This window comes from Bos mutus, chromosome 5, assembly GCF_027580195.1.
Source record: "Bos mutus isolate GX-2022 chromosome 5, NWIPB_WYAK_1.1, whole genome shotgun sequence".
NCBI lineage: Eukaryota > Metazoa > Chordata > Mammalia > Artiodactyla > Bovidae > Bos > Bos mutus.
Window position 1 is genome coordinate 66601493 of NC_091621.1, and position 26885 is coordinate 66628377.

The following is a 26885-nucleotide window of genomic DNA, read 5'->3' on the forward strand; positions in this document are numbered from 1 at the left end:
CTTCTCCAATGCATGAAAGTAAAAAGTGAAAGTGAAGTCGCTCAGTCGTGTCAGACTCTTAGCGACCCCATGGACCACAGCCCACCAGGCTCCTCCATCCATGGGATTTTCCAGGGAAGAGTACTGGAGTGGGGTGCCATTGCCTTCTCCGAAAACAGAATGCAGAGAATTTCAAATGATCTTGTTTAACTTTACGTTGTACGCTGATTTACTGACAAGTTTTTATTTTTGTGTTTCTGTGGCTTTAATGTGGATTAGTTTTCAAACCCAAATACTGTATAAGAAAAATCAGTATTTGAAAATTGATATTTGCCTAAAATCACAGTAATGAATAGGAAGAAGGTCACAAACATAATTTGAATATTAGTTTTATGTGCCATGTGTATGTGGAGAATAAGTGACAATTTTAATTATTATTTCTCTTTTCTTCCTGTCTGTGTGGTTTCAGTCTGAATCTAAACTTTATAATGGCTCAGAGAAAGACAGTTCAGCTTCAAGCAAGCTTACAAAAAAGGAATCTCTCAAGGTTAGTTTCCACAGTTATTTTATAACTAATGTTACGCTTTACCTGTGCTTTTGAAAGTAGGCTAATAAAGAAAGAAGTATTTGTATTCCTAAAGAAAAAAAAAAAAAAACTGTTAATGTTTGTGTTTGCGTGGCATGCTGGAGTCAGCTGAAAAGGCTTTCTGATGACGTCCCAGCGCTGCTCTGCCCTCCGTGGGATGGGGGCTGAGGACGGGATGTCTGCAGTGGGCCTGAGTCCAGCACATCGCTGTGCTGTGGAACTCCTGATGGGAAGCTCTCTGCCCTTTGAACTTAGAGTTTCCTGACGGCTAGGTCATGGGCTGAATTTGGTCCACAGGTAGATACATTTTGTTTGACCTACACAATGTTTTAAAAATTTGAGCCAACAATTACAGGTCCAGGCTTCTAGCTTCCCTTAAGAAATAGGTAATACCGGACTTGCCTTCCAGAATGGCCACAGACCCTAGAGCTTAAGGAGCATGTGCTCTCTGATTGATTCTTGATTCCCATACAGTCTGTTTTGCCACCCCCCCCTTTCCCATATCTGATCCCATATGTATTTACATTTATAATCATATATTAAATCTGTTAATTCACTTATGCACATTAATAAAGACCAAAGTCTAAATTTTTTTGACTGTATAATTATTAAAATTTTGTTGTGTGTATGTAGTCTCTTTACCATTAAGTGCAACTAGGAAAATTTTGTGTTTTACTTTAAGAAAAATCACTGATAGGTTATCTTCTATTCATAAGCAATGCAAAGTAATAACTAATAAGTCTGCTCCACTGCTGCTTTCCCAGATTATCTCAGAAGTGACTTAGGAAGGGTAAAACTTTGATAATTTGAATGTATTAATTTCACTGTTGTGGTTTCTTAATTATTTATATCTTATGTATTAGTGTCAGGAAAGAGAGCAAGATTGTCCATCCTAAGTAGTTATAGCGTTGTTTGTGGTATGAAAAACTGACAACAGAGTAGATTACCATCAGCCAGAGAGTATATTAAGAAACATTACAGAAGCAGTATAGCATGGTGGTTCAGACGTGTCTTTTAGAGCCGGTCTGCTTCTGTTTGCATTCTGCTTCCACGACTTACTTAGCGATGTGACACTGAGCAGTTTACTCTCTGGGTATCAAGTTTTCTCATCTAGGGAATAAGGATAATTATAGTCTTACTCCCCAAGGTTATTGTAAGTATTAAATGTGGTAGTACATGTAAAGTGCTAACAGTAGGGACAGGTACACAGAAGGTGTCCAGTAAATGTTACCTCTTATTGTTTTATTCATAGGAAGAATCTCTGTAGCAGTTAAAAGAATGAGGTAGGCAAGGAATGGAAATAGAGTTGAAATACTCCAAGAAATATTGGAGAACCTTTTTTTATGTGTTAGAAAAAGCAAAAGCAAACACAAAAGCTATGTATTTGAAAAGACCTGAGTGTATAGTGTTTCCTCAACGTTATAGTGTTTTCCTGAAGGTTAACAGTGATCAATTCTGGGGATCAGAATAGGAGAGGGTATATTAAAAATGGTTTTTAGCTTTTGTTGTTTGAAATTTTTACCATGAGTTCATATTCATGTATTGTGAAACTTTAAAAGGGTTAAAATTCTTTAAAAAAAAAAAAAGGCTCTTCTGTCCTAAGATGCTGGAATTCTAAAAGAGGTTTAAATTTTTATTTTACAGTGTAAAATTTTTACATTCCATAAAGTTAAAAAATTGAAAAGAAATTGCCTGTTTCTAATGAAGTTTTTTATTTTTCTATTATTTCTGTAAAATAGGTACAAAAGAAAAACTACCGAGAAGAAAAGAAAAGAGCCACAAAGGAGTTACTCAGTACAATCACAGATCCTTCTGTTATTGTTATGGCTGATTGGTTGAAGGTCGGTTTGTATTGTCTTGAATTCAAATTGCTGGATATTTACCAACTGGCATAGGAAAGCCCAGAGTGCACCTGCCTAAAAGCTTGCGAGACAAAAACAACTCTAGGATGATTTTTTTCACTGACGAAGAAGCCATTAATTGTATCCCAGAAGGTCTGTGTTCCAATCTTAACGGAGAGCAGGAACCTTAATGTTGGCTCTCTTGACAGCAACATCAAATATGGATAGCAGTGCTTTTAAAAAGCTTTGTGATATATATGACAGGACATAGTCCAATCAATGTGAAGTGAAGAAATGTTCTGTTTGCTGTTCAAATTCTCATTTAGTATGGTTGTAGACTTGGTGTATATGCATTTTGGTGAAGATATGAGACAAAGTTAGTGTAAAAGTTGTCATTTGAAAAGCTTTAATTTTCCAAAAAAACATACATATTGCTATTTCCATATCTTATTTTTTTCCATATCTTATTCTTTTAGCCTCTGGGTATTCCTACTTATTTTTATTTCCATTTCTATCATCCTAGTCACTCTATTCTCTGTATCACTGTTATTTGTAGAATATTTGCTAGGAATTTTTTAGACTAATGCTAACTTTGAGAATGATTTTGTAAGACCCTGACTCCCAGAACGTTTCAGTATGTGGCTTTCACCTAAAAATCACCCCAGCCCTGAAAAGCTTTTCTCTTTCCCCAAGGGTAGGTACAGCCTTCAAACTAAAATCTTTGTGAGATCTGTCAGGAAAGTTCTCTTACCAAAATGGGAGTCTAGTGATAATTTCCTTGATAGTTGAAGTAATACTGAGGTCTTCTTGCATGTTATTCTGAAAACACCTTTGGACTTATATTGGCTCTACTTACTAAGTGTTTAAGCTCCAGATCTTGGTACTAAGAAAGTATATTTTAATGGCCCTTGACCTGGCCAGGAAGGTTAGGATTATTTTGAAACTGTTGATGTGATGCAGTCTCCCACTAGAATTTAAGTTCCTTAGAAGTAGCAGCCGGACAAGGCAATGGCACCCCACTCCAGTACTCTTGCCTGGCAAATCCCATGGATGGAGGAACCTCATAGGCTGCAGTCCATGGGGTCGCAAAGAGTCAGACACGACTGAGCAACTTCACTTTTACTTTTTACTTTCACACATTGGAGAAGTAAATGGCAGCCCACTCCAGTGTTCTTGCCTGGAGAATCCCAGGGACGGGGGAGCCTGGTGGGCTGCCGTCTACGGGGTCACACAGAGTCGGACAGGACTGAAGTGACTTAGCAGCAGCAGCAGCAGAAGTAGCAGCCATGCTGTTTTCACATTTATTTGTAGTGCTGGCTAATTAGTAGCTTAACAAATATACATCTAGTGAATTTTAAATGTACATTTTTTGAAAATTTTAGATTAAAACACTCTGTTTGCCTCTATTCATTTAGTATCTTGTGAAGCAGAAAAACAGACCTTTATTTCTGAAAATAAACTTATCTTTTTGTAGATTCGTGGCACCCTAAAGAGCTGGACCAAACTGTGGTGTGTGTTGAAACCTGGTGTGCTACTGATCTATAAAACCCAGAAAAACGGTCAATGGGTAGGAACAGTCCTTCTGAATGCCTGTGAGATCATTGAACGTCCGTCAAAAAAGGATGGCTTTTGTTTTAAACTTTTCCATCCTTTGGAGCAGTCTATTTGGGCAGTGAAGGTAAGTAAGCACTTGTTACCCAGGCAAAAAGTAAGGATGACAATCTGTAAGTAGAACTCAGCTAAATCAGTGAGTGACCGCCTAGCGGTTGCTGTCCTCTGCTAGGGCTTTGTTTCTGTCTGCAGTCATGTTGTTCCTCCTTCCATCTCTGCCCACAATGAAATGTGCACCAAAGTGCTTAGTTTATTTTACCTTTAAGATCAGACTTAAAAATTTCTCCGGAAAATGTTTCCCACATTTATGGTGTACCCTTTTCTCTCTTGCCTGTGTGGATTGTTTGCACTGTTTTTTAGTTTGCAGTTAGGAGCTTTGCCTTGTAATATTGTATCTGGTTTACTGTGACTGTTTTTCTCTTGATCAATTTGTCAGACTCCCTAGAACAGAAGCTGCCTTTTCTTTTGGTGGTCTTTCCTGCAGGGATGTAAACTTGGGACTGGAAGCCTGTAAACAGGAGTGGTCTTATTTACTCTTAAGAGGCAGCTTTCTTGGAAGATGGAGCTCTAACGCTTTTATAACTGAAAAGCATGACTGTGGTCACTGCTATGAATAGGAACAGAATAATGTTTGTAAATTTCTACTTTGTGTCAGGGACTCTTCAGCATACTATATGGAATCTTTTTTTTAAATTCTTCTACCTGTAAGGAGGATACAAATTTCTCTTATTACCCAGATAAAGAGATTGAGGCCTAAAGAAGTTACTTAAGTAATTTTTCTTGGAGTCATACTAGATTGAAACCAGGCAATTTGACTCATGGCCCTACTCTATAGTGGTTCTAGGACCTGGACCATAAATTATAAAGCCATTTGAAAACACCCAGGGGATACTGTAGGATTTGTTGAAATCATATTGATTTGTTTCTACTTTTTTCATTTTAAATGTTCCTCCTTACTTCCTGATGTATATGCTTCTTAAAATCCGTTTATTCTTTGATCTGACAACTTAAAAAATTATTTTTCACAAGACCTAGTAAAAGTTCATTTCTCTCTTTCTTATATTTCCAGCTGTTTATTTAGGCTTCCAGAAATTTAGTGTTTCTTAGCTAGTAGTTTTTGTAGTGTGGAAATTCTCCATTAAATTAAAATTTGGTCTAGTATGTTAAATTTTAGGCTTTTTTAAAATATGTGAACCATCTGCAGAGATAATATTAAGTGTTAACTATAAATTCAGTTTTCTGGTAAGGAAGTTAAGTTTGGTGGAAGAGGAAAGGTTTCCTGACTACTTGACATTTGCTCTCAAGAAGCATGAAATTAACGCTTGCTTGCTTTTAAAAATTATACTCCATGCCTTACTTAGTTTATTACAGGTAATAATGAATAATATAAAGTTGAGATCTCATAATACTATACACCGTTTATTTTGTTATTTTGCTTTTTAAGGGTCCAAAAGGTGAAGCAGTTGGATCCATAACTCAGCCCTTACCTAGCAGTTATTTGATCATCCGAGCCACTTCAGAGTCAGACGGTAAATAGAAATAATGGGTTGGATTTTGATCCTCATTTTTAAGGGTTTATTTCATATATGACTGTGTTTTCCTTTGGGAAATTTGTCTTTGGTATGGAATTTCAATAAAGGTATTATAATCACAAATTATTTAGAACACTAAGTATTTATATCATCAACTTGGTTGACAAACAGGGCTATCTGATAGAAAGGAAGCGTTGTATAATTGAGTGATACATTAGCAGCCTGGGGTTTCCGCCTCATCTTTCATGACATGTCTGTTCTCTGGTAATTCATTGTTTTGTCATTTTAGAAGCACATTTAATCATATTTATACTTTATCACTAAATATTAACATGAGACACCACGCGCATTATTTTTCTTTACGTAAGACATTCAAATGCGAGCTCCTCTTATGTACTTTATTACTTAATATTTCCTTCCTGAGACAAACATAGGGAGGGTTTAACTTATATGAGAGCAAGGTATCTTTAAAACCTTAATAACTGATAATGGATTTTTTCCCCCAACTTTTATGTTTTATAGTTTAGACCATCTTAGCTTAGGGAGTCATGTAACCTTCTAAAGTTTCCTTTCACTAGATGATTATTTTTTAAATTAAAATATCATATGCATGCATTTTCATTATGAAAATGATTTATTTGGCTGATTTTTTAGTATATCTTGAAACAAATATATATGACTTCTTAGAGCAATTAGCATTTTTTTCTGCTAATACTGTTCTGAATTTTAATTTCAAAAATAGTAGGAGAGGAGGACTAAATTGGGAGTTTGGGATCGACATGTATACACTCCTATATTTAAAAAGGATAACAAACAAGGACCTACTGAATAGCACAGGGAACTCTGCTCAACAATCTATAACAACCTAAATGGGAAAAGGTTTTGAAAAAGAAGAGATATTTGTATATGTCTAACTAAATCACTTTGTTGTACACTGGAAACACAACACTGTAAACCAACTATATAGTCCAATATAAAATAAAATTTTAAAAAATATAGTCAACCACACATTAAAAAATTAAGTTGTTAATGTTTCTCCTGACTAATATGACAATAACATTATTTGTACAGGCATTTTTCTGACTTAAAATTGAGGTGCTAAAACTGGGGTAGATGTCTTATCAACAATAAAATATTATTTTAGTTTGTTTCCTAGTAGAAACGTAATTCTTAGGTATATTTTATGTACCTTTTTGGTACCTTCAAATTATACTATTAGAAACTTTTAAAAATTAAGTACACTTATTTTAGATTAAGTGTATTTCCTAATGTGCATTAATGCTATTTATTGACCAGTGGTTTCTAGATATTTAGAATGCAAAAAGCATTTATTATGCTGAAGAATTGCATTAAGAAGTCCTGGAAGGATTTTATGTTTTAATTAGCTTTTACAGTGCATGTTTTGAGAGAAGTAATATGTTCAGAAGTTAACTGTGATAAATTATGTTGGTGCTAGTTTTTCTAGTTCCTTGAGTTACACCGCTTTTGAATCTGCATTCTTCTAGGAAGGTGTTGGATGGATGCTTTGGAGTTGGCTTTGAAATGTTCTAGTCTTCTTAAACGTACGATGATCAGGGAAGGAAAAGAACATGACCTGAGCATCTCATCAGAGAGCACGCATGTGACTTTGTATGGCTTATTACGTGCTAACAATCTCCACAGTGGTGACAATTTCCAGTAAGTAGATATTGCCACTAATATGGTGATTATTTTCAAGACTGTGTTACTCACTAGGTCAGTCGGCAGGCAGAGAATTTTTGTATTGTATTTAGGATTGAAACTCATCTGCTTTAGACCCCTTTGTGTGCTTGCTCAGTCACTCAGTCGTGTCTGACCCTTTGCAACCCCGTGGACCGCAACCCACCAGGCTCCTCTGCCATGGGCTCTTTCAGGCAAGAATACTGGAGTGGGTTACCATTTCCTACTCCATTAAACTCCTATGGCCTAGTTTAAAATTTGTTTAGTTGCTGTGATGAAGTGTAGAAAGTTCTTTAATTCCAACTAATGTGACTTACTTGTTCTTTCCTAAATACAACCATACTAGCAATCTTGTCTTTGTGTACAGTGTTCCCTCCATTAAGAACGATTTCTAGTCCTCCTTGCTTTTTTTCTATCATACTCCTGTGTTTTCTTCAAGGCCAATCTCAATTTCAAATATTATATGTGAAGCCTTTCTTGCCTCATAAAAATGAGATGTAATTCATCCTTCTATTGCTGTTCTATAACAGTATTTTTTTTGTTTTGTTTTAAATGGGACTTGGCTTATTGTACCTGGTGTTTGTGGAATTCTTCTGTTATATGGTATTTCAAGTTTGAACTGTATATTTTTGTGTTTTTTTTTCCCCTGAAGCATTTGTTGTAGTTAATAGTAAAAAGAATTTTCTCCAAGGAAAGAAGAGGTTCAGAGGTTTGTTGTGGTTCAGATCTCTTCTGTTGCTTTGCAAGAGAAATAGACCTCCCCGTTTCCTCCCTGGCCCCAACCCTCGGCTTCTCTGTAGTCACTTACTGATATCGGCTTTCAGGTTATTCTCAAAATGAAGCTGCTGCTCTCCTCTCCTCCCTGTAATCGGAACTGAACTTTTTTCTTCATTTTCTTTTAACTATTTTTCTTACTCTTTTTTAAAACTACCATTACCTGGTCTTTTACATGCTTTCTTTGTAGATCTATTAATGTAACCTATAGCTTTATTTTTGGAAAAGGAAATGGTAACCCACTCCAGTGTTCTTGCCTGTAAAATCCCATGGATAGAGGAGCCTGGCAGGCTACAGTCCATAGGGTCACAAAGAGTCAGACACACCTGAAGTGACTGAGCAGCGTAGCTTTATTTTATCCTCGTATAGGAGCCTGAATGAGATAGGATGTCGGGGAGGGAGGTGCAACTTATACAGGAATGGATTTTTGAGGGGGCCTCTTCCCCTGGTGTTATTGAATACCAGGTAATCCTTAAATACTCTTATGTGGGGATCTTAAAAATTCATCTGCTCCACATATATATTCATTAAAAAAAATTTGAGTCTCTTTTCTTTGTATGTAATTGGATAATATAAATATTGGACATGTTGAAGAAGCAGTGGTTTCTGGACATATAGATGGTCAGCCGAGCATTTAAAAGCAAGCACGGGAAATCATCAAATAGAAGTGATGAAGTCTTGAAACTGGATAGCTTGCCAAAGGGGAAGAGAGGATAAAACAAAAAAGAAAATAAAAACCACACTGTGAGGGGTAAAGGAGAGACTAAATGGTAAGAAAGCAAAGACAGAAATTTTAGACTTAATGTTTTTTAAAAATATGTGATTGTAAAGGATAAGAAAGGAAATAGCAAGTATTCTTAAAAAGTGAATTTGTATTAGGAGTTCTCTGATTAAAATCTAAACATAGGAAGATTTTTAAAAATAGACACAAAAGTAAGAATTAAATGGCGCTTCTAGGGCCTGTTTTTACCTCAGCATTATTAAAGTATCAATCATATATAATGGCACCATGTAGTCATTTGTAAAGAGCTTTATAAAATTTTTATACAAATGAAACACATAGGTACTTTCTCAAATAAGAAATTTCTAAAAAAATTTTGATTCTGGAAATGATTTGTTTCATTATTTCATTTTTATGCAGATTAGCAACCCTAATCATGTAAGTAAGAATAAGGTTGGGTATAGCAGCTTAACAATTTTAGGCTGAAAGTTCATTTCCTTAAGCTGAAATTTCCATTTCTAATTCTTCCTGGATTTTTTTCCAGGGTTAAACTTATCAATCAAGTATTAAATCAACATAATTGCCTCATATGTTTTCTCCTTTATTTTTGGAATTATTATGAGTGAATTTGGAGACCTTTACAGGTAGAAAATCCTAATTCATTTGTGTTCACTTGAGAATCTGGTGGTTTTGACCTGAAGTTTTTCTCTAGACCAGAAATGATAGGTTGATTCAAACATTCAAGTGATGTTTATAAAACTAAGAAAAAAGTCTAGCAAGAAATAGTCTAAAATTTTTGTTTTGAAAAATTTAGACCTAAAGGATAGAGAAGCAAAGAGCTCAGAGTGTCATCTTTTAATATTTTCCAAGTTTTAGTTTCTCTACGCCCCCAATTATCTGTGAAGTGAGAATAATCATTTTACTTATCTCATAGGGCATTTTTACAATTAAGTAAGTTAAACTATATATATAAAACACTTAGAATGGTGTCCAGCACATAGTAAATTCTCAGTAAGTGTTACATATCATTCTTACTTAAAAATTAAATATTCTTAACCTCCTTTATCCTTCCTGCTAATAATTCTTTCCCTTAAGGTTAAATGATAGTGAAATTGAACGACAGCATTTTAAGGACCAAGATATGTATTCTGATAAATCTGATAAAGAAAATGATCAAGAGCATGATGAGTCTGACAATGAGGTGTTGGGGAAAAGTGAAGAAAGTGACACAGACACATCAGAAAGGCAGGATGACTCATACATTGAGCCTGAGCCTGTTGAGCCTTTAAAGGAGACTACCTACACTGAGCAGAGCCATGAAGAACTCGGAGAGGTAACAGCTTGTGATTTTCAAAGATTTTTATTTTCTATGAATTTATAGATGTAATTGAAGATATTTGTATAACCTATTGCTTATTTTCCTAAAAGAGAATAGTATTCATATAATACTTATTTTAAACTGCTAAATATATATACTCATACAAATGCCAATGTAGTATATTGAATTTAAAGTTTATATTTTCTTCAGGTTTTCTGAGTATATATTTTTATGAGTATATATATTTAGTGGTTTAAAATAAGTATTATATGAATACTATTCTCTTTTAGGAAAATAAGCAACAGGTTTTCTTTTGAAATAAGATACTCCTTAATATTATTGCCAGATACAAAGTAAACTGCAGGGAAGTGTGAATTTATAACTTTCTTGTTGCTAATGCATAGAAGTAAACATAGTCTAAATAGAGTATGATATTTTTTGTAATGGATTCTTTGAAAATATCATTCACTTTAGTGTCTCTTGCAACTACCCTTTTACTGAATTTTATAGCTATTGACTAATTGCCTAATGGATTGTTTTCACATTTTGAGAATGCTTGGAATAATCCTATAGTGAATTATTTTTTTCTGCACTAGCTGTCTTATCTACATACATATCTATGCTTCTGAAATAAATACGATATTTCAGTATTATTTGTTAATTGCAAAAGGCAGGGGAAGCATCGCAAACAGAAACTGTGTCTGAAGAAAATAAAAGCCTTATCTGGACTTTGCTGAAACAAGTTCGTCCTGGCATGGATCTATCCAGGGTGGTCCTGCCTACATTTATTTTGGAACCCCGTTCTTTCCTGGATAAACTTTCAGATTACTACTATCATGCAGATTTCCTGTCTGAGTAAGTAAATTCTCATTTCTTAAAAGATGCTTCGTGGTTTTAGAGATTTTTCAGAGTGCTGTTTTCAGTTGTTGGCTTCCCCGGTGGCTTAGACAGTAACATGTCTGCCTGCAATGCGGGAAACCTGGGTTCGATCCCTGGGTCGGGAAGATCCCCTGAAGAAGGAAATGGCAGCCCACTCCAGTACTCTTGCCTGGAGAATCCCATGGACAGAGGAGCCTGGTGGGCTGTCCATGGGGTCGCAGAGTGTCAGACATGTTATGCTGTACCAAAATCAAGCTCTGATGAGATCCTGTTCTCTCTTCTCCACCACTAGTATAGTTGACCTTAATAAGAAGTAAGTTTAATGCTTTGCTGTGATGTTTCTATTTATGAGGTCAAATGGGGTGATCGCAAGCTTGAGGAAGACAGGAATTCTGCCTCTGCCTTGACAGCACTGCCATCACAGGCTCCCTGACCTGTGTGCTAACCCAGCACAGGGAGAGCTGGTTGGCGTTCTGTGTTCTCCTCACCTGAGTCCTCATGCAGGTCCTGTGCTGGGGCTTCTGCTTGTGTCTGTGCTATCCTCTCTGTACACAATAAGGCGTGTGCAGCTTATTGCATCTGGAACACCCTGCCAATTGCTGGCTCATGGCATAAATCCCCACTCTCTTTGTTTTTCTTCCTGCCAGCTGATCCTGGGTGTAATTCTGAAAAAGGCAGGCCTGAAGGAGGTGGAGAAGGATCTGCCTGCCTCCTTCCCAGCAGTTTCTTGAAGAACCATACTTTTCAAGGTTCCACCTGCTGCCCCCATTCCAGCAGCAGTTTCAAGGCGCTGTGTTTTCTGAGATACAAGGTTCTGGCCTTGTGACCGGATTTTTAGATTCTTCATCAGTATCTTTATTCAGTTTATTAGTGAATTAGTTTATTAATGAATATTGCAAGGAAAAAAAGCATAAGCTGATTCAAAGGATAATTGATAAAACTGTGGGAGATTTTTGCAAATTAAATCATACATGAAGTGTTAAGCTCCCTAAAATAAAAAGAGTTCTTAACTAGTGAATGAAAATGATCAATAACTTAATAGAAAAAAGAATGGAAGAAATGACCAGGAAGTTTAAAAATGAAGTATAGGAACAAGGAATTCTGCAGGCAAGAATACTGGAGTGGGTAGCCATTCCCTTCTCCAGGGGGTCTTTCCAACCCAGGGATCGATCCCAGGTCTCTTGCACTGCAGGCAGATTCTTAAGGCTTCCCTGGTGGCTCAGGTGGTAAAGAATCTGCCTTCAATGCATAAGACCCAGGTTCACTCCCTGGGTTAGGAAGATCCTCTGGAGAAGGGAATGGCTACCCACTCCAGTACTCTTGCTGTCTGAGAATCCCACAGGCAGAGGAGCCTGGTGGGCTACCGTCTATGGGGTCACACAGAGTTGGACTCGACTGAGTGATAACACACACAATAGAGACACTTCCTTAAACATGTAATCTTAACTTTAAATAAGAAAAGTGCAAATTCAAACCATAGTAAGATCTATTTTTTCATCCATCTCATTGACCAAAAATCTAAATTTTCTTGTACCTCAGTTCTCCTTTTTTATCTACCTAGAAACTTATCTCTCTCAAAATATGAGGCAGGTTCCGATGAATCACAATAAGATCTTCAGAGATGCCCATTTCCCCAAATTGAGAGATTGCACTTCAGGCAACACAAAGTATTGGGGAGGCTGTGAGGGGCAGCAGGCGCTCATAGACTGCTGCTGGCTCATCCAGACTTGCACGGTGCCTTTGAAAGAAACCTGGCAGTATTTACCAAAATTATGTCAGTGCATTCAGTCCTTTGTCCAGTAATCCTACATCTGAGAATAATTCCTACAGATACAAGTCTACATATACAAAATGATACACATACAAAATTGTGGCAGCAGGGCTTGAAATAGCAAAAGATTACATAACTCAAGTGTCCAGCCACAGTTGACTGGTTAAGTAATGTATGGTATATCCACACTAAGGAAGAGCTTATCACACTAAGACTGATTTAGAGGGATCATCAGGATTTTATGTGTGTGTGTATGTTAAAAAAAAATAAAAGCAAAGTACGAAAGTACAAAAGAATGCATTGTTTCCTCTCCCTTTTAAAGAAAAAGGCTATATATTATATTTACTTCTTTATGCTCTAAGAAAACTGTGCATAAAAAGAAACATTTTTAAAAGAAAGTTGCCTATGGTAGGTTAAGTAGGAAGAACATGGAGCCATGGGGCAATGGCAAGACTGTATACTTTTTTATATTGCTTTGGAGTTTGAACTATGTATTCTACATGCATGTTAAGTTTTAAATAAATTTCATAATAAGAGAATTTAAAGCAAGAAAAGAAGAGCACAATCAGAGGAAAAACTCCCGAAAAGTTCAATGACTTTAAGTTGCACAGTTGTCAGCAAGCCTAGGCCTAGCCTCCTCCATCTCACACTTTATCTCAAAAATCACCATATTGGACCTTTAGACATGCTTAAAGGGAGTAGTATAAATAGTTAAATTGCTATGTTTGTGTGTGTGTGTGTGTGTGTGTATGTATATGTATGAAACTTCTCAGATTGACTTCTGAAAAACAACACAATCAGTGTTTTACTATTTCCAGCAATAGCAGAAGGGCAAGGGGACAGGTGAGTCATAGCTTCTAAAACTGTCTCTTTTAAAACGAAAATTGTTCTTTATCTATTAAATTGGTAGTTATTAAATAACTCTGGAAAATCAGTTGGTAGCAAATAGGGGAGATTCAAGTCTAAAGATGGGATTAAAACCTTTTTGATTGATATAAGTTATTTTGTCTTCCATATTGGTGATTTGAAACTTCTGCATTTTATACTAGGGACTAAAAGGGACATAGTCATGTGCTTCAGAGAGGCAATTTCATGGAAGAGGCTGATGTACTATAGCGCTCACCAGCTACTATTGATCGCTTCTAATTAACATCACCAGCTGAAAATAGGCTAGATCAAGTCCACGTGGTCCTTTTCTGACAAAAGGACCAAAGACTTCTAATGAAATCATTAGCAAGACTGCTTGGCCATTGCTTCATCATTGCAAATGCTAGGGATCATGCAGTGTGTGAATCTCAGAATCTATTTTTATTTTTTTCAATCACAATTTCAAATAGAACTCTAGCAATATCTAGGGTTCTATAGAACCCGAGTTGAGAAACCTTGGTTTAGAGACTTTTCAAAAACTACTTGAGCAGAGGCTGGGGCAATATATCAAATAATAAGAAAAATGGGGAGAAAAATAACTAGATTATGCAAAATGACTCTTGCATACTGATTGACATGGTTACTTTTACCATCTGTTTTAAATATGAATTGTGTACTTTCCTATCATTTCATATTCAGTTGTTGGCTTCATTAATATTAGGGAGACTTAGTGATATGTTCTATAAAATTTTTGCATGTTGTCATTTTGTTTTTTAGGGCTGCTCTTGAAGAAAATCCTTATTTCCGTTTGAAGAAAGTAGTGAAATGGTATTTGTCAGGATTCTATAAAAAGCCAAAGGTAGTGTTTATGTTTTACTTTCTTTAGCCTTATATATTTTGGGGGGGTTATCTTAGATTATTTATGAATAATTACTATGCAAGCCCTCTTTCAGTTAGCAAAGTTTCAAAATACTTGTTTAGACCTATATTCTGATTGAAGTCATTTAGTTTTATTTCATGTCATTATAATTTTATAAGGATAATTCTCAGATGATACAGTTAAGCCCATCTTGACTGGTTTAAGTTAGTACTTTGAATCTTCCGTGTTTATAATTTGAAACTTGTATGTTTTTTACTAGGGACTGAAGAAACCTTATAATCCTATACTTGGTGAGACTTTCCGTTGTTTGTGGATTCATCCCAGAACAAACAGCAAAACTTTTTATATTGCTGAACAGGTATTAGAAATGCTTGTTATAGAAGGAAAACTGATTTGGAAGTTAAGATTTTTTTTAGAGAAAATATTAACTCAGTAAACTCACTGTTGATTAACCTTTCTTATTAGTGAACATTTGATAAGCATTTAACCTCTTAATACTGACAACTACTAAATACCATACTCTTACACTCATAGAATCCTGTAATCAAAATGAGTCTTTATTTTTCTTGCTTTGCTGTTTGTTTGTTGTTTGTTTTTGTGGCTGGATACTTCAGTGGTTCTCCAATTCCTGAGTCAAATTTAAAGCCATTTCTCTAACATTCAGGGTCTTCTGTATCTTTCTAAATTTATCTTACATTGCTGGCCTTTTGGGGCTTCCCTGGTGGCTGAGCTGGTAAAGAATCTGCCTGCAATGTGGGAGACCTGAGTTCGATCCCTGGTTTGGGAAGATCCCCTGGAGAAGGGAACAGCTACCCACTCCAGTATTCTGGCCTGGAGAATTCCATGGACCATTTAGTCCATGGGGTCACTGAGTCAGATACCACTGAGCGACTTGCACTCACCTGCCTTTGTAAGCACTCCACAGTAGTCTAATCTGTGCATTCACAATTAGATAACCTGATATTGTACTTTTTTGCCTCATTATTTTTAAATTTAATTCTCCAACCCTATTTCTTCCCAGATATTCATGTAAATAAATTCTGGCCTGCTTACCTTTAATATAGGGAATGTAAGGAGGATGAGAATACAATGTGTTATTTGAGAAACCTTCATCTTCCCAATAAATTTTGATGTACTCCTCAGATTGAAAGCACTTTATCTGTATTAGTTTTTTAAATGATTGCATTTTAGTTTGCTGTAATTCTTCACTAAGTTGAAAAGCTTGAGAAGTGATTAATTTTACCTTTGGCTCATTTTAGAAACCTTAAGATGTATATGTATCAAAATATTAATTATTAAAATGACACATTTGTTAACGCTTTTGTTAGCTTCTTAGGTCTATTCAGTAATCTACATGAAGAGTAGGCACTGTATTAGTTATTCATTGTTGTGTAACAAATTCAAAACTCAGCGGCGTAAGACAACAAGCACTTACTACATCGTATAATAAGGTTAGGGATCTGAGAGCTGTTTAGCTGGGTGGTTCTGGCTCAGGATCTCTCCTGAGGTTGAGGTCAGGATGTCAGCCAGCTTTGCAATCTTCTGAAGGCTTCTGCTTCCAAGGTCATCGCATGGCTTTTGCAAGGAGGTCAGTACCTTATCACATGGGCCTCTCCATAGTTGTTCACAACATGGAAGCTGGCTGTTCAGAGCTAATGATTTGAGAGAGACGTGCACACACCAAGATACACGCTGCCTTACAGCCCAGTTTCAGAGGTAACATACTATGACTTCCACACAAACTGACCCGGGAGCTCGTCTACTGCTGTGGACACCAGGAGGTGGGTTTCCTTGAGACACATCTTGGAGATTGGTTCCTACACTCATCAGTATTTAATTTTACTGTTAAATACTTACCAAATATTTCTTTTAATTCATTATTAGAATATACTTCTAAGACTTGAGCTTTGCATAATATCACAGTAATATGCTTAGAATTATTATATTTTCATGTATGTTTCCTGTATCCAATAGGTGTCTCATCATCCACCAATATCTGCCTTTTATGTCAGTAACCGAAAAGATGGATTTTGCCTTAGTGGTAGTATCCTGGCCAAGTCCAAGTTCTACGGTGAGTCTACCCATGGCTCAACCTATACACTTTTCTGGGATGTAGTATTTTCTGGTGAGCTTTAATATAGACAATGTCTTGTACTGTTTTCAGCAAGGGATTGTGTGTCATTTTAAGTAACAGTTTTACTTGGATAATGCCTTTTCGTTTTTGTTGTTTTTCTTTGCTCATTCATAAATAGAGGTTTCATCTATGTGTAAATTTACTGCAAACACCACTTATCAAAAGACAGAATAATGACTGTCCACTGTAGCTCGCCATTTTAGCCCACAATATATTTCTTTTGCCTTTAGCTCTACTAAGATTTTTTGTTTCATCTCACTGTACCTGAGGGGTTGATCTTTTGATTTAGTCTTTGACTAGAGAGAGAGAGAATCTAAATATAGTTAGAATACTTGTCCAGAGTCCAATATTGAAAGTAATGATATTTTTACCTTGAGTCAAGTAACATACTACTAAAAACTTTTGTAAAAGAAAAAAAAAGGAAAATAAAGAAATATGTACAGTAGGATCTTAATCTAAGACCTGTGACAATTCAAACAAGCAGAGCATCGCTTGATGCTTTTTGTTTGGCTTTTGAGTTTGATTTTTTTTGCCTAGTTTTATATTCTGCTTGTTTCAGAGTGTGATCATTTTCTTCTGAAAGTGCATGTATTTGAGTTTTTCCCCACTGTACCCTTCATCTCTTCATGTCCCTTCCCTGGCTATAGTGTAGATAGCTTTTGTGAATGTGTGTTCTACCCTTGTAGAATTTTTATTGAGTACCAGCTACACTTTCCAGGATTACTTGCAGCTAGCCGCCTTTTTTTCAGTGTTATAGTGAATATAGTTGTGTATATCAGAGCTATCTGTTCCTTTGTAATTTGAAAGAATTTACTAAGTTCAGACTTTGTAGGGGCAATTTTTTTTGTAACTTCTTCATTTCTTCTTTGGTTATTGACATCCTCATATAAAAACTTCTTGCTTGGAGAGTTTGATAATTTATTTTGTTTTAGGAATTGGTGCATTTTCTTGAATCTAAATTAAGCTAAATTTAATGACATCTGGGCAGAGTGTATTCCTCTTAACAAGTAGTCTCTTGACATTTTGATGTACTAAATTATCAGTTTTTCCTTTGATGGTTTTTGCTTTTGATGTCACAGAAAAATCCTTTCTCACTTCAGCTTATGTAATAATTCACTTATATATTCTTATACTTTTATGCTTTCATTGATCTTTAATTTGCCTGGAATTTACTTTGATGTATATATTGTGAATGGAGTGAAGCAAGAACACAACTTTCTTTTCCTAAAAGCCAATTAATTTTCTTAGTGTCTATTTATAAATGATTTTTAGTGTCATTATTTTCTATTTCAGGTTCTGTCTTCTCAGGTCTGTTGGTCTGTTTTTTTCTTGTACCACTAGTCTTTGCCCTAAGAACCATTTATTTTTAAATGGGTTTCTTATATTTTGTGGAGCAGGTGAAATATAGGTACTTAGCTATGGGTTAAATAATTTATCATCATTTGGGACAGCTGCTCTTGTTTTTCAAATAGTATGCATGAACCGTCAATTTCATAATCAGAATACGAGTTAAGATTTTGGAATTCTGAACCCCAGTCTTGACTTACCAAATCAAAATCATTGGGCTCAAGAATATAATTTTTACAATTTCCAGTAATTCTAATGTACACTATAATCTGAAATAGCTTATGATACAATGTTAAATGAAAAGCAGAATACATCTATGCTCTGAGTCACCTCTACTTTAAAAGTATTCATGTTTTTAAAGTAAAAGTAAACATGCATTCATGTTTAGGAAAAAAAATCAAGATTTCATGATTAACCTGAATTATAGAATTATGGATAATTATCTTTTGATTTTTCAACTTGCTCATGAAGAACACATATTTCCTCTAAAATAAGGAAACAGTTATTTTAAGATATAATATGGCTATGAATACTATATCATAAAAGATAAATGATTTAATGATAAGCCAGTACATGTATACAGTTGAATACAAAAGATCTGTGTAGTTTTACTGTGTTAAAAGTGTATATGGACAACAATGCCTGAATAAAGCCCTCCTGGACCATCCTTCTCTGTACCTCTGGCCCTAATACCAAAGGCAGCTGCCTGAAGGTATTAAAGAGAGAGCAGATGCAGGCAAATTCAGTGGGAGTCCACAGTCATAGGTCAGAAATCACCCAGAATGAACCCTTGCTTCTCAGCTTCAGGTTACGTACGGTCAACAGGGTAAGCTGGTAGAAACATTGCAGCCTTTCCAGCCTGGAGCACCAAACGCTGAATTCGAAGAAACCATGGCCACTGGACAGAGAATGGGAATCTGAAAAGGAAAAGGGCCAGAGAGGGGGATCTCAAATTTACTGTCGTAAAATCATCCACAGTATTCTCTTACCCTCTTTTCAGTGTCTGTAGGCTCTGTCGCGATTCTGCTCATTTTGTTCCTGATTTGTGTTCTTTATTTTGATCTGTCTGTATCAATTCTTGGCTTCCCTAATTTTCTGAATTATCTGTCCACTTTATACACTGATGTCTGCTCATCCTTATTTCCTTTCTTCTACCTACTTGGAATTTAATTAGTTCTTTTTCTAATTTCATAGGGTCAAAAGTCGGATCACTGATTTGAATTTTTCTTGTTTTCTAATTTAAGTTGTAAATTTCCCTCTACTGTAGATATCTGATAGATGTCCTCAATATGTTTAGTTTGTTTTGGAATGGTTAAATTATTTTCTGTTAAATTTAATAAGCAATATTTATTTCAGGAAACTCATTATCTGCAATATTAGAAGGAGAGGCACGGTTAACTTTCTTGAATAGAGGTGAAGATTATGTAATGACAATGCCATATGCTCATTGTAAAGGTAAATATTTTCTATACTTGTTAGATTTCCCCTAAATCTTCTTTGTAAGTGAATGTATTTGACTGTAATTTGTTATGTTTTGAGATTGATGGAGTTACTTGGCCTTTTGTTTGAAAGTGTCCTTGATTTACAGATACGCAAGATCATTGTTATCATCTGCTGAATACTTGTATGGTGAATTAATTCACCACAATAGACTTTCTGTGACATGTATATTAGTTTGGTAGAGACTAATTTATAATAATGGAATTTCATTTGCCTTATCTGCAAGTTGCAAAATTTGATGAGACTATTATTTCAGAATCTTTGAAAGTGATTTTCATTTTTTTGTACCATTACCCATTCCTTAAATGTTAATTTACTGCTTTTCACTATAACAGGCTCCTTAAAATTTTTTCTTATCCTTATTTGGCAATTTCTTAAAAATTAATGTATTATGCTTTTCTCTCATTATTCAGTGTACAGATAAAGATATTAAATAATAACTATCAGGACAGGACAGGCATTCAACTATTCTGTGCACTCTACATTTATAAACACATCTAATCATTCCAGTAGCCCTATAAATTAGGTAATATTATCTTTGTTTGATGGACAAGCAAACAAGGCAGAAAGAGGTTAGCACAAGCTCTGCAGTCTGTACTGTAGTTCTATATGGCATCATCTTAAACACTGTGCTCCATCATTACCTATACCATCCTTTCCAACCCATTTCTTAAAATAGCTTTTTAGGGTAATTATCCTCTATTTTAGGAACTGATTCATGACAACATAGAAATTACTTAATATGGCCTCATTTCATAGATGAAAAAACTTGTAAGGGTTAGGAATCTTACCTAAAACCAGACCAGCTAGTTAGTAAGAATGCTGAGACTAAGCTCTGGGCTATTTGAGCCCATCCATTGTACCATGAATCTACCTGGTACTAAGCACAAGAGTGCCAACTTGTGGCCTGAGGCTGGATGATTCTTGGAGCTTCACGTGTGGTTCTTGAAATAAGCAGGAAGTGAAACACTTGAAATCATGATTTGATAAATATATTTTTCAAATTTTGGAATAAGTAAAATGATATTTTATGTAGATAAATACCTGATGCCAGACCTAAATAGCAACAGGGAAAACTTTTCATAGCACTGCTTATATTGCAGGGAAAAAAGGAAATTATAGCCTCTTGTGAATGAGGAAGTTATTATTTTCTACCTTTGTATATATTTTCTAAGATGTGTTCCCTAAATCAGTAGTCTCCAATTATTTTATAAAGCAAGAATTCCATAGTCAAATAACTTGGAAACATTGCATAGTCTGTTCCTCTCTTGAAAATTAGCATTGTGTATTTACATATTAAAGACTGCCATGGGAGTTCAGTCCAACTTGGAAGGCATTATGCTAAGAAGTAAAGTCAGATAGAGAAGGACAAATACAGTGTATCACTTATACATGGAATCTAAAAAATACAACAAACTAGTGAATATAACAAAAAAAAGAAGCAGATTGGCAGATATAGACAACAAACTAGTGGTTACCAGTTGGAGTGGATTTTAGTGGTCGGGAAGTAGAGGGCACAGCTATTGGGTGTAAGATAGGCTCAAGGATGTGTATACAACATGGGGAAAATAACCAAGATTTTGTAATAACTGTAAATGGAAAATAATCTTTTAAAAATTGTATGAAATTTTTTAAATTTTTAAAAATTCAATCTGAAATGTTGTTTAAAAAATCAAATTGAAGAAAGACCTGTTATAGTATGATTTATGCAAAATGAGCTTATATAGTTTCTGTGCATACATGGTAAAAATATACAAACTATGGAAATTAGTCCAAGAACATACACATACACACAGGCTGTTTAACTCATCAAACTCAGAATTTCCCCAGCTTTTAGTCAAGTGCCAAAATGGGGAGATTTTTAAATTTATCTTACACAGTTGATTATTGTTGTTTGCAGTACTTTTTATAATGTCACCATAATGCTTATTGTTACGCTTATTGTTACACTCCAATGTGAAATTAATGAATGCCAAACTATTGCTCCTAGAGGAAACACATGGTGAGGTTCTCGTGAGCCTTCTGTCACTGTATTTTCATTACCCAGTCAAAACATAACTTTGTTTTTATTTGTGTGCTTTGTCGCTCAGTCAGTGTGTGACCCCCCATGCCCTGTAGCCCGCCAGGCTCCTCTGTCCATGGGGATTCTCCAGGCAAGAATACTGGAATGGAGCTATGCCCTCCTCCAGGAGATCTTCCAACCCAGGGATCAAACCCAGGTTTCCCGCATTGCAGGCAGATTCTTTCGAGACAAGGATTGCTTTCTTTATCGTGGCATATGTTTTTGATTCATTAACATGGAATTAATAGCCAGCAGCACTATAACGCATGCCTAAACCAAGCATTAACGCACATATTTGCTCTGTAAGGCACATCACAGTCTTCTGTGCTTAGGAACACCAAAGAGCACTTTAGCACTACGTTTGGGGGATTGTAAATAGTAAAATCACCAACAAGAAGTACAAAAATGTGGCACTGAATACACTGCATAAAAGACTCTGCATGAGCAGTGAAACCAGAAGTCAGCATCTCGCCTTGTTTGACTTCAACTCCAGTGTGCGCATTGGACAATTCAAATATTTCACCCACTCTGCACACATCCATGAATGACTGCAAAAATAAAAAAATGCTCTGGGTAGGGACTACTAACTTATTTTGGTGAGAATAGGGAATTCCCTGGTGGGAATAGGGAATTCCATGGTTAGGACTTTGACTTTCACTACAGGGGGCATGGGTTTGATGCTTAGTGGGGGAACTGGAAACTAAGATCCTACATGCTGTGTGGTACAGCTTTAAAAAAAAAGAAAAAGGTATTTTAGTGAGAGTATTAATTTGCAAATGTAGAATCTGCAGATAATGTGGATCAACTATTATCTTTTTAAATCTTTCAGAACCAACTTTGTGTGTATATTATAGATTGTTATTGGATAGGATAGAATCCTCTTGGATTATTAGTTTCTACTAGAAGGAGATTAAATTGTAAAGTTCTGCTTATGATAAGCCAGTGTCTCTCTCTTCAAACTTTTGTCAAAAATTTTTTGTTGTTGTTTAGGAATTCTTTATGGCACAATGACACTGGAGCTTGGTGGAACAGTCAATATTACATGTCAAAAAACTGGATACAGTGCAATACTTGAATTCAAACTAAAGGTTAGTAGAGAATGATAGGAGGTATCACCTAGTTAAAGAGGAGCTATGCTATAAATATTGAACAAAGAGCGCAATTTTGTTCCTATTTGAAAACTAAATATAAGAACACAGAATTAATGAAAAGGCAGCCTTGGAAGATTCAAATCAATAGAAAGCTGGATTTTCTTAGTTAATAAAACTGTTGGCGAGTGAGTGAGTGAGTGAAAGTCTCTCAGTCGTGTCTGACTCTTTGCAACTCCGTGAACTATACTGTCCATGGAATTCTCCAGGCCAGAATACTGGAGTGGGTAGCCTATCCCTTCTCCAGGGGATCTTCCCAACCCAGGAATTGACTGGGGTCTCCTGCATTGCAGGCAGATTCTTTACCAACTGAGCTATCAGGTAAGTCCATAGGAAATTTAAGAAGAGAATGAATGGAAGTTTCTTAGTAAATTGAAGCACTGCTTTACAGAATACCAAAAAATATATATCTGAAAAGAAGTATGTATCAGCTTGAGCTATAGCTGTGTCCATTGAAGGATTTGTATTACTTATTATTTCTGACTTAACATATTCTGAAATTTGCAAGCTTAGAAACAACTGTGTTCTGTTTCTTAATGGTTCTGTGGGCCAGGAATTTGGACAGGGCATATTGGGGATGGCTTGTCTCTGCTGCATGATGCCTGGGGCAACAGTTACGCAGGCTGTGAGAGACTTAACAGTTGGGGGCTCGATACATCTGAAAGCTCATCACTTACATGACTGATGACATGTAAGTAATGTTGGAGTGACTGAAAGACTGGGACTGCAGATCTGAGCATGTGATCTTGTCTTCCTCACATCAAGGGAACTTTCATATAGTTAGACTTCTACTTGGCTCAGGATTCCAAGTACAAGTGTCCTTGTGAGCAAGACAGAAGATACATTGCTGTCCATGACCTAGCCTCAGAAATCAAATTACATCATTTCCACCATTCTCTACTAGTAGAAGAGTTACAAACCCACCTAAATGCAAGGGGAAGGGATATAGACCACCATTTCTCAGCGAGAGGATGGATGCCAGGCTCTCACTGAGGAAGAGCGTGTGGGCTGAGGAGGGAGGAGAGATATAGTTGAGGTCATCTTTGGAAAATTCTGTCTGCCTCAGCCTGGAAGGGAAATTTAAGATCCTTTCACAGTATCATTTGTTGATGTAGCATAGCATTATTTTTAGATAAAAATATTTCTATGAATTATTTAATGCTTACAACCAAATATTAGTTGTAAGTATCAGCTATCTTGATATCCAGCAGATCAGCAGCTTTGCTCTAATAAAAAGGATCTCTTTAAGTATTATCTGATGCAGTGCCCTTTGATTTTTTTCCTTCTTGGCAAATGATACTGAAAATCATGACTGAGAAGGTCTTTTCTTCTAATTGAATTTCAGAAGTATTTGGATTGAGTGTTGTTTTATTGGTTTGTTTTAAAGGAGGAGTTCCTATTAAATATATGAGTTAGTCTCTTATGTGTACTGAGTTGTTATTGTGTAAAATACTGCAGCAGGGATAGAGTGCAGTCTTGCGTCGAGAGAGCCCAAGACACGAGCCAGTTACTTCAGTGTCAGCTCTCTTAGCGTGTTTACTTGGACCTGTATGGTCTGCTTTTATCTGTTTACACACAGCAATAAATTTAAAATTTTTACTGAATATATCTGACTAAAATTTGAGTCAGTATTTCACCATTTGTGCCTCAACAGCACTGAATAGTTATACAGTCACTTTTTCGGTTGGTTTTTTGTTTTTGTTTTTTTGTCTACATTGTATGTAAATATATTAAAAGTAAAATGTTTCTTCAACATTTTTTCTTTTAAAAGCCATTTCTAGGTAGTAGTGACTGTGTTAATCAAATATCAGGTAAACTAAAATTGGGAAAAGAAGTACTAGCTACTTTGGAAGGACATTGGGTAAGTATTTTTATATTTTAGCTTTACAAAAAGAATTTTATTCAGTGGGAAAAAATTAAACATCAGATTTTATAAGTTCACTTATTCCATTTCTAAAAGCATGACTATTCAACGTAAGCTTCAACTTAAATATTTTGGTGTTGCTCTGTTATTGGTAATATTTAGTTTAATATTTGAGCTTTCTAAAACCTTAAATCAATAAAAATAGCTGACATTTTTATATCACTTATTATGGAGTGCATTGTTTAAAAATGTTACTTATATTAACTCATTTAATATAGTGATCTTATGAGGTGAGTGTTATTATTTTGTCCCCATTTTACAGAGGAGGACACTGAGGCACAGAGAATTTAAATAATTGGTTCAGAGTGGTGAAGTAAGATTCCCAGCCTAGACACTCTGGTTCCAAGGCTGTGCTTACACACCACAGTATACTGCCTCTCACCAGAAGAGGCATTTCCAGTAAGAGTTCTAGTTCCTTCTGAGGAACTGGGAAAAGATACAATGTTTTTTGAGAACAGTGGCTTTTATTTACTTCTCTGATGACCTAAATTCACATTTATGTAATTTTTCTAAGAGGAGCTTATTAAATTAATTAAAAAAAAGGATCATATCTTGCTAGTGCCAAATGCATTCTAACTGTTAACTCTAGTATATGCTTTTTTCTGCATTATAATCAGAAATGATGGGAAATATGATGTTAAAATGAAGGTAGACCTAAAAACTCAACTTAGAAGTCACAATGCTCTGTTATTTTTAGAATTTACTTTTATCTGAATATCATTTGGAAAAAAGATAGAACTCTTTTTAAAAAAATGAAATTTATGAGATTGTGCTCAGATTTTTAATGCAAGAAATGCTGTTAGCTTTTTCCACATATATTGAATACGCAGGTGGTCTGCAGCACCTCATACTGGTCTACAGTACCTATAGCAAACACTATGCTACTTTGACGATTCAGATATTAAGTGAAACTTGTGAAAACTCACAAACTTTTTGTCTATTCAACCAGACTTTTAAGGACAAGTATTATATATTTAATCTTAATGTTTTTTTTTTTTTTTTTTTTATTTTTAAACTTTACATAATTGTATTAGTTTTGCCAAATATCAAAATGAATCCATCACAGGTATACATGTGCTCTGCATCCTGAACCCTCCTCCCTCCTGCCTCCCCATACCATCCCTCTGGGTCGTCCCAGCGCACTAGCCCCAAGCATCCAGTATCGTGCATTGAACCTGGACTGGCATCTTGTTTCATACATGATATTTTACATGTTTCAATGCCATTCTCCCAAATCTTCCCACCCTCTCCCTCTCCCACAGAGTCCATAAGACTGTTCCATACATCAGTGTCTCTTTTGCTGTCTTGTACACAGGGTTATTGTTATCATCTTTCTAAATTCCATATATATGTGTTAGTACACTGTATTGGTGTTTTTCCGTCTGGCTTACTTCACTCTGTATAATAGGCTCCAGTTTCATCCACCTCATTAGAACTGATTCAAATGAATTCTTTTTAATGGCTGAGTAATACTCCATTGTGTATATGTACCACAGCTTTCTTAATGTTTTCATAACAAGAGATTTGGGGCTTTTAGAAAAGTACTTGTTGTATTGGTTTTAGAAATGTGTTTTACTGGGATTAAGTGTCAAGAAGAAATGGTTATTACTGAACTACATAATTCCCTTTTAAATAAAGACAATTCTTTACATTAATTTTTAATATCTTTAAATACAGGATAGTGAAGTTTTTATTACTGACAAAAAGACTGATAATTCAGAGGTTTTCTGGAATCCAACACCAGACATTAAGCAGTGGAGATTAATAAGGCACACTGTAAAATTTGAAGAGCAGGGAGATTTTGAATCAGAGAAGTAAGTATACCATTTTTCAGTTAACTTCATGAAAATCCAGAGTTTTTTTTTCTTTTAATCCCTCAACAGTGTGATCACTTTTTTCTGTTTGAATTCAGCAAAGTAGTTTTCTGTTTGTGAGATGTGACAGGATTTTGCTTTGGTGTATGTGAATATCAAGTAATTACAATACAAGTCCTGTTGCTCTTCTGCTCTAAATTAAGGATTCCTATTTTTTTCCTTTCTCTTCTTATCTGCTCCAGGGCCTATTTAAAAAAAAAAAAAAAAACTTTTTTGCTTGCATAAAATTACGGGACTAGGTCTTCTCTAGCAGTCCAGTGGTTAACACTCCTCACTCCTGGTGCAAGGGACACAGGTTCAGTCCCTGATCAGGGAACTAAAAAGACAGAAAAATACGGGACTAATGATTCTTGGTTTTTATCCGGCCATTTTCTAACCCGGGTTGAGCATGTGAAACTCTAGGTGGAGGGAGCAGAACAAAATCTACTTTTGTTTTATT

General features: G+C 35.6%; 1 protein-coding gene across 5 annotated transcripts in view; it reads left to right on the forward strand.

Annotated features, from left to right (window-relative positions):
• Nucleotides 1-26885, forward strand: part of OSBPL8 (oxysterol binding protein like 8) — a 166853-nt gene that overhangs the window by 126486 nt on the left and 13482 nt on the right. For all 5 annotated transcript variants that reach the window (XM_070370980.1, XM_070370982.1, XM_070370981.1 and 2 more), the window contains 14 exons: nucleotides 449-526; nucleotides 2305-2406; nucleotides 3881-4084; nucleotides 5462-5546; nucleotides 7055-7226; nucleotides 9838-10075; nucleotides 10731-10915; nucleotides 14355-14436; nucleotides 14717-14815; nucleotides 16432-16528; nucleotides 19295-19393; nucleotides 22491-22588; nucleotides 24420-24509; nucleotides 26250-26386. In XM_070370980.1, coding sequence (XP_070227081.1) covers nucleotides 449-526; nucleotides 2305-2406; nucleotides 3881-4084; nucleotides 5462-5546; nucleotides 7055-7226; nucleotides 9838-10075; nucleotides 10731-10915; nucleotides 14355-14436; nucleotides 14717-14815; nucleotides 16432-16528; nucleotides 19295-19393; nucleotides 22491-22588; nucleotides 24420-24509; nucleotides 26250-26386 — 1766 coding nt within the window. The remainder of the gene's footprint in view (nucleotides 1-448; nucleotides 527-2304; nucleotides 2407-3880; nucleotides 4085-5461; nucleotides 5547-7054; nucleotides 7227-9837; nucleotides 10076-10730; nucleotides 10916-14354; nucleotides 14437-14716; nucleotides 14816-16431; nucleotides 16529-19294; nucleotides 19394-22490; nucleotides 22589-24419; nucleotides 24510-26249; nucleotides 26387-26885) is intronic.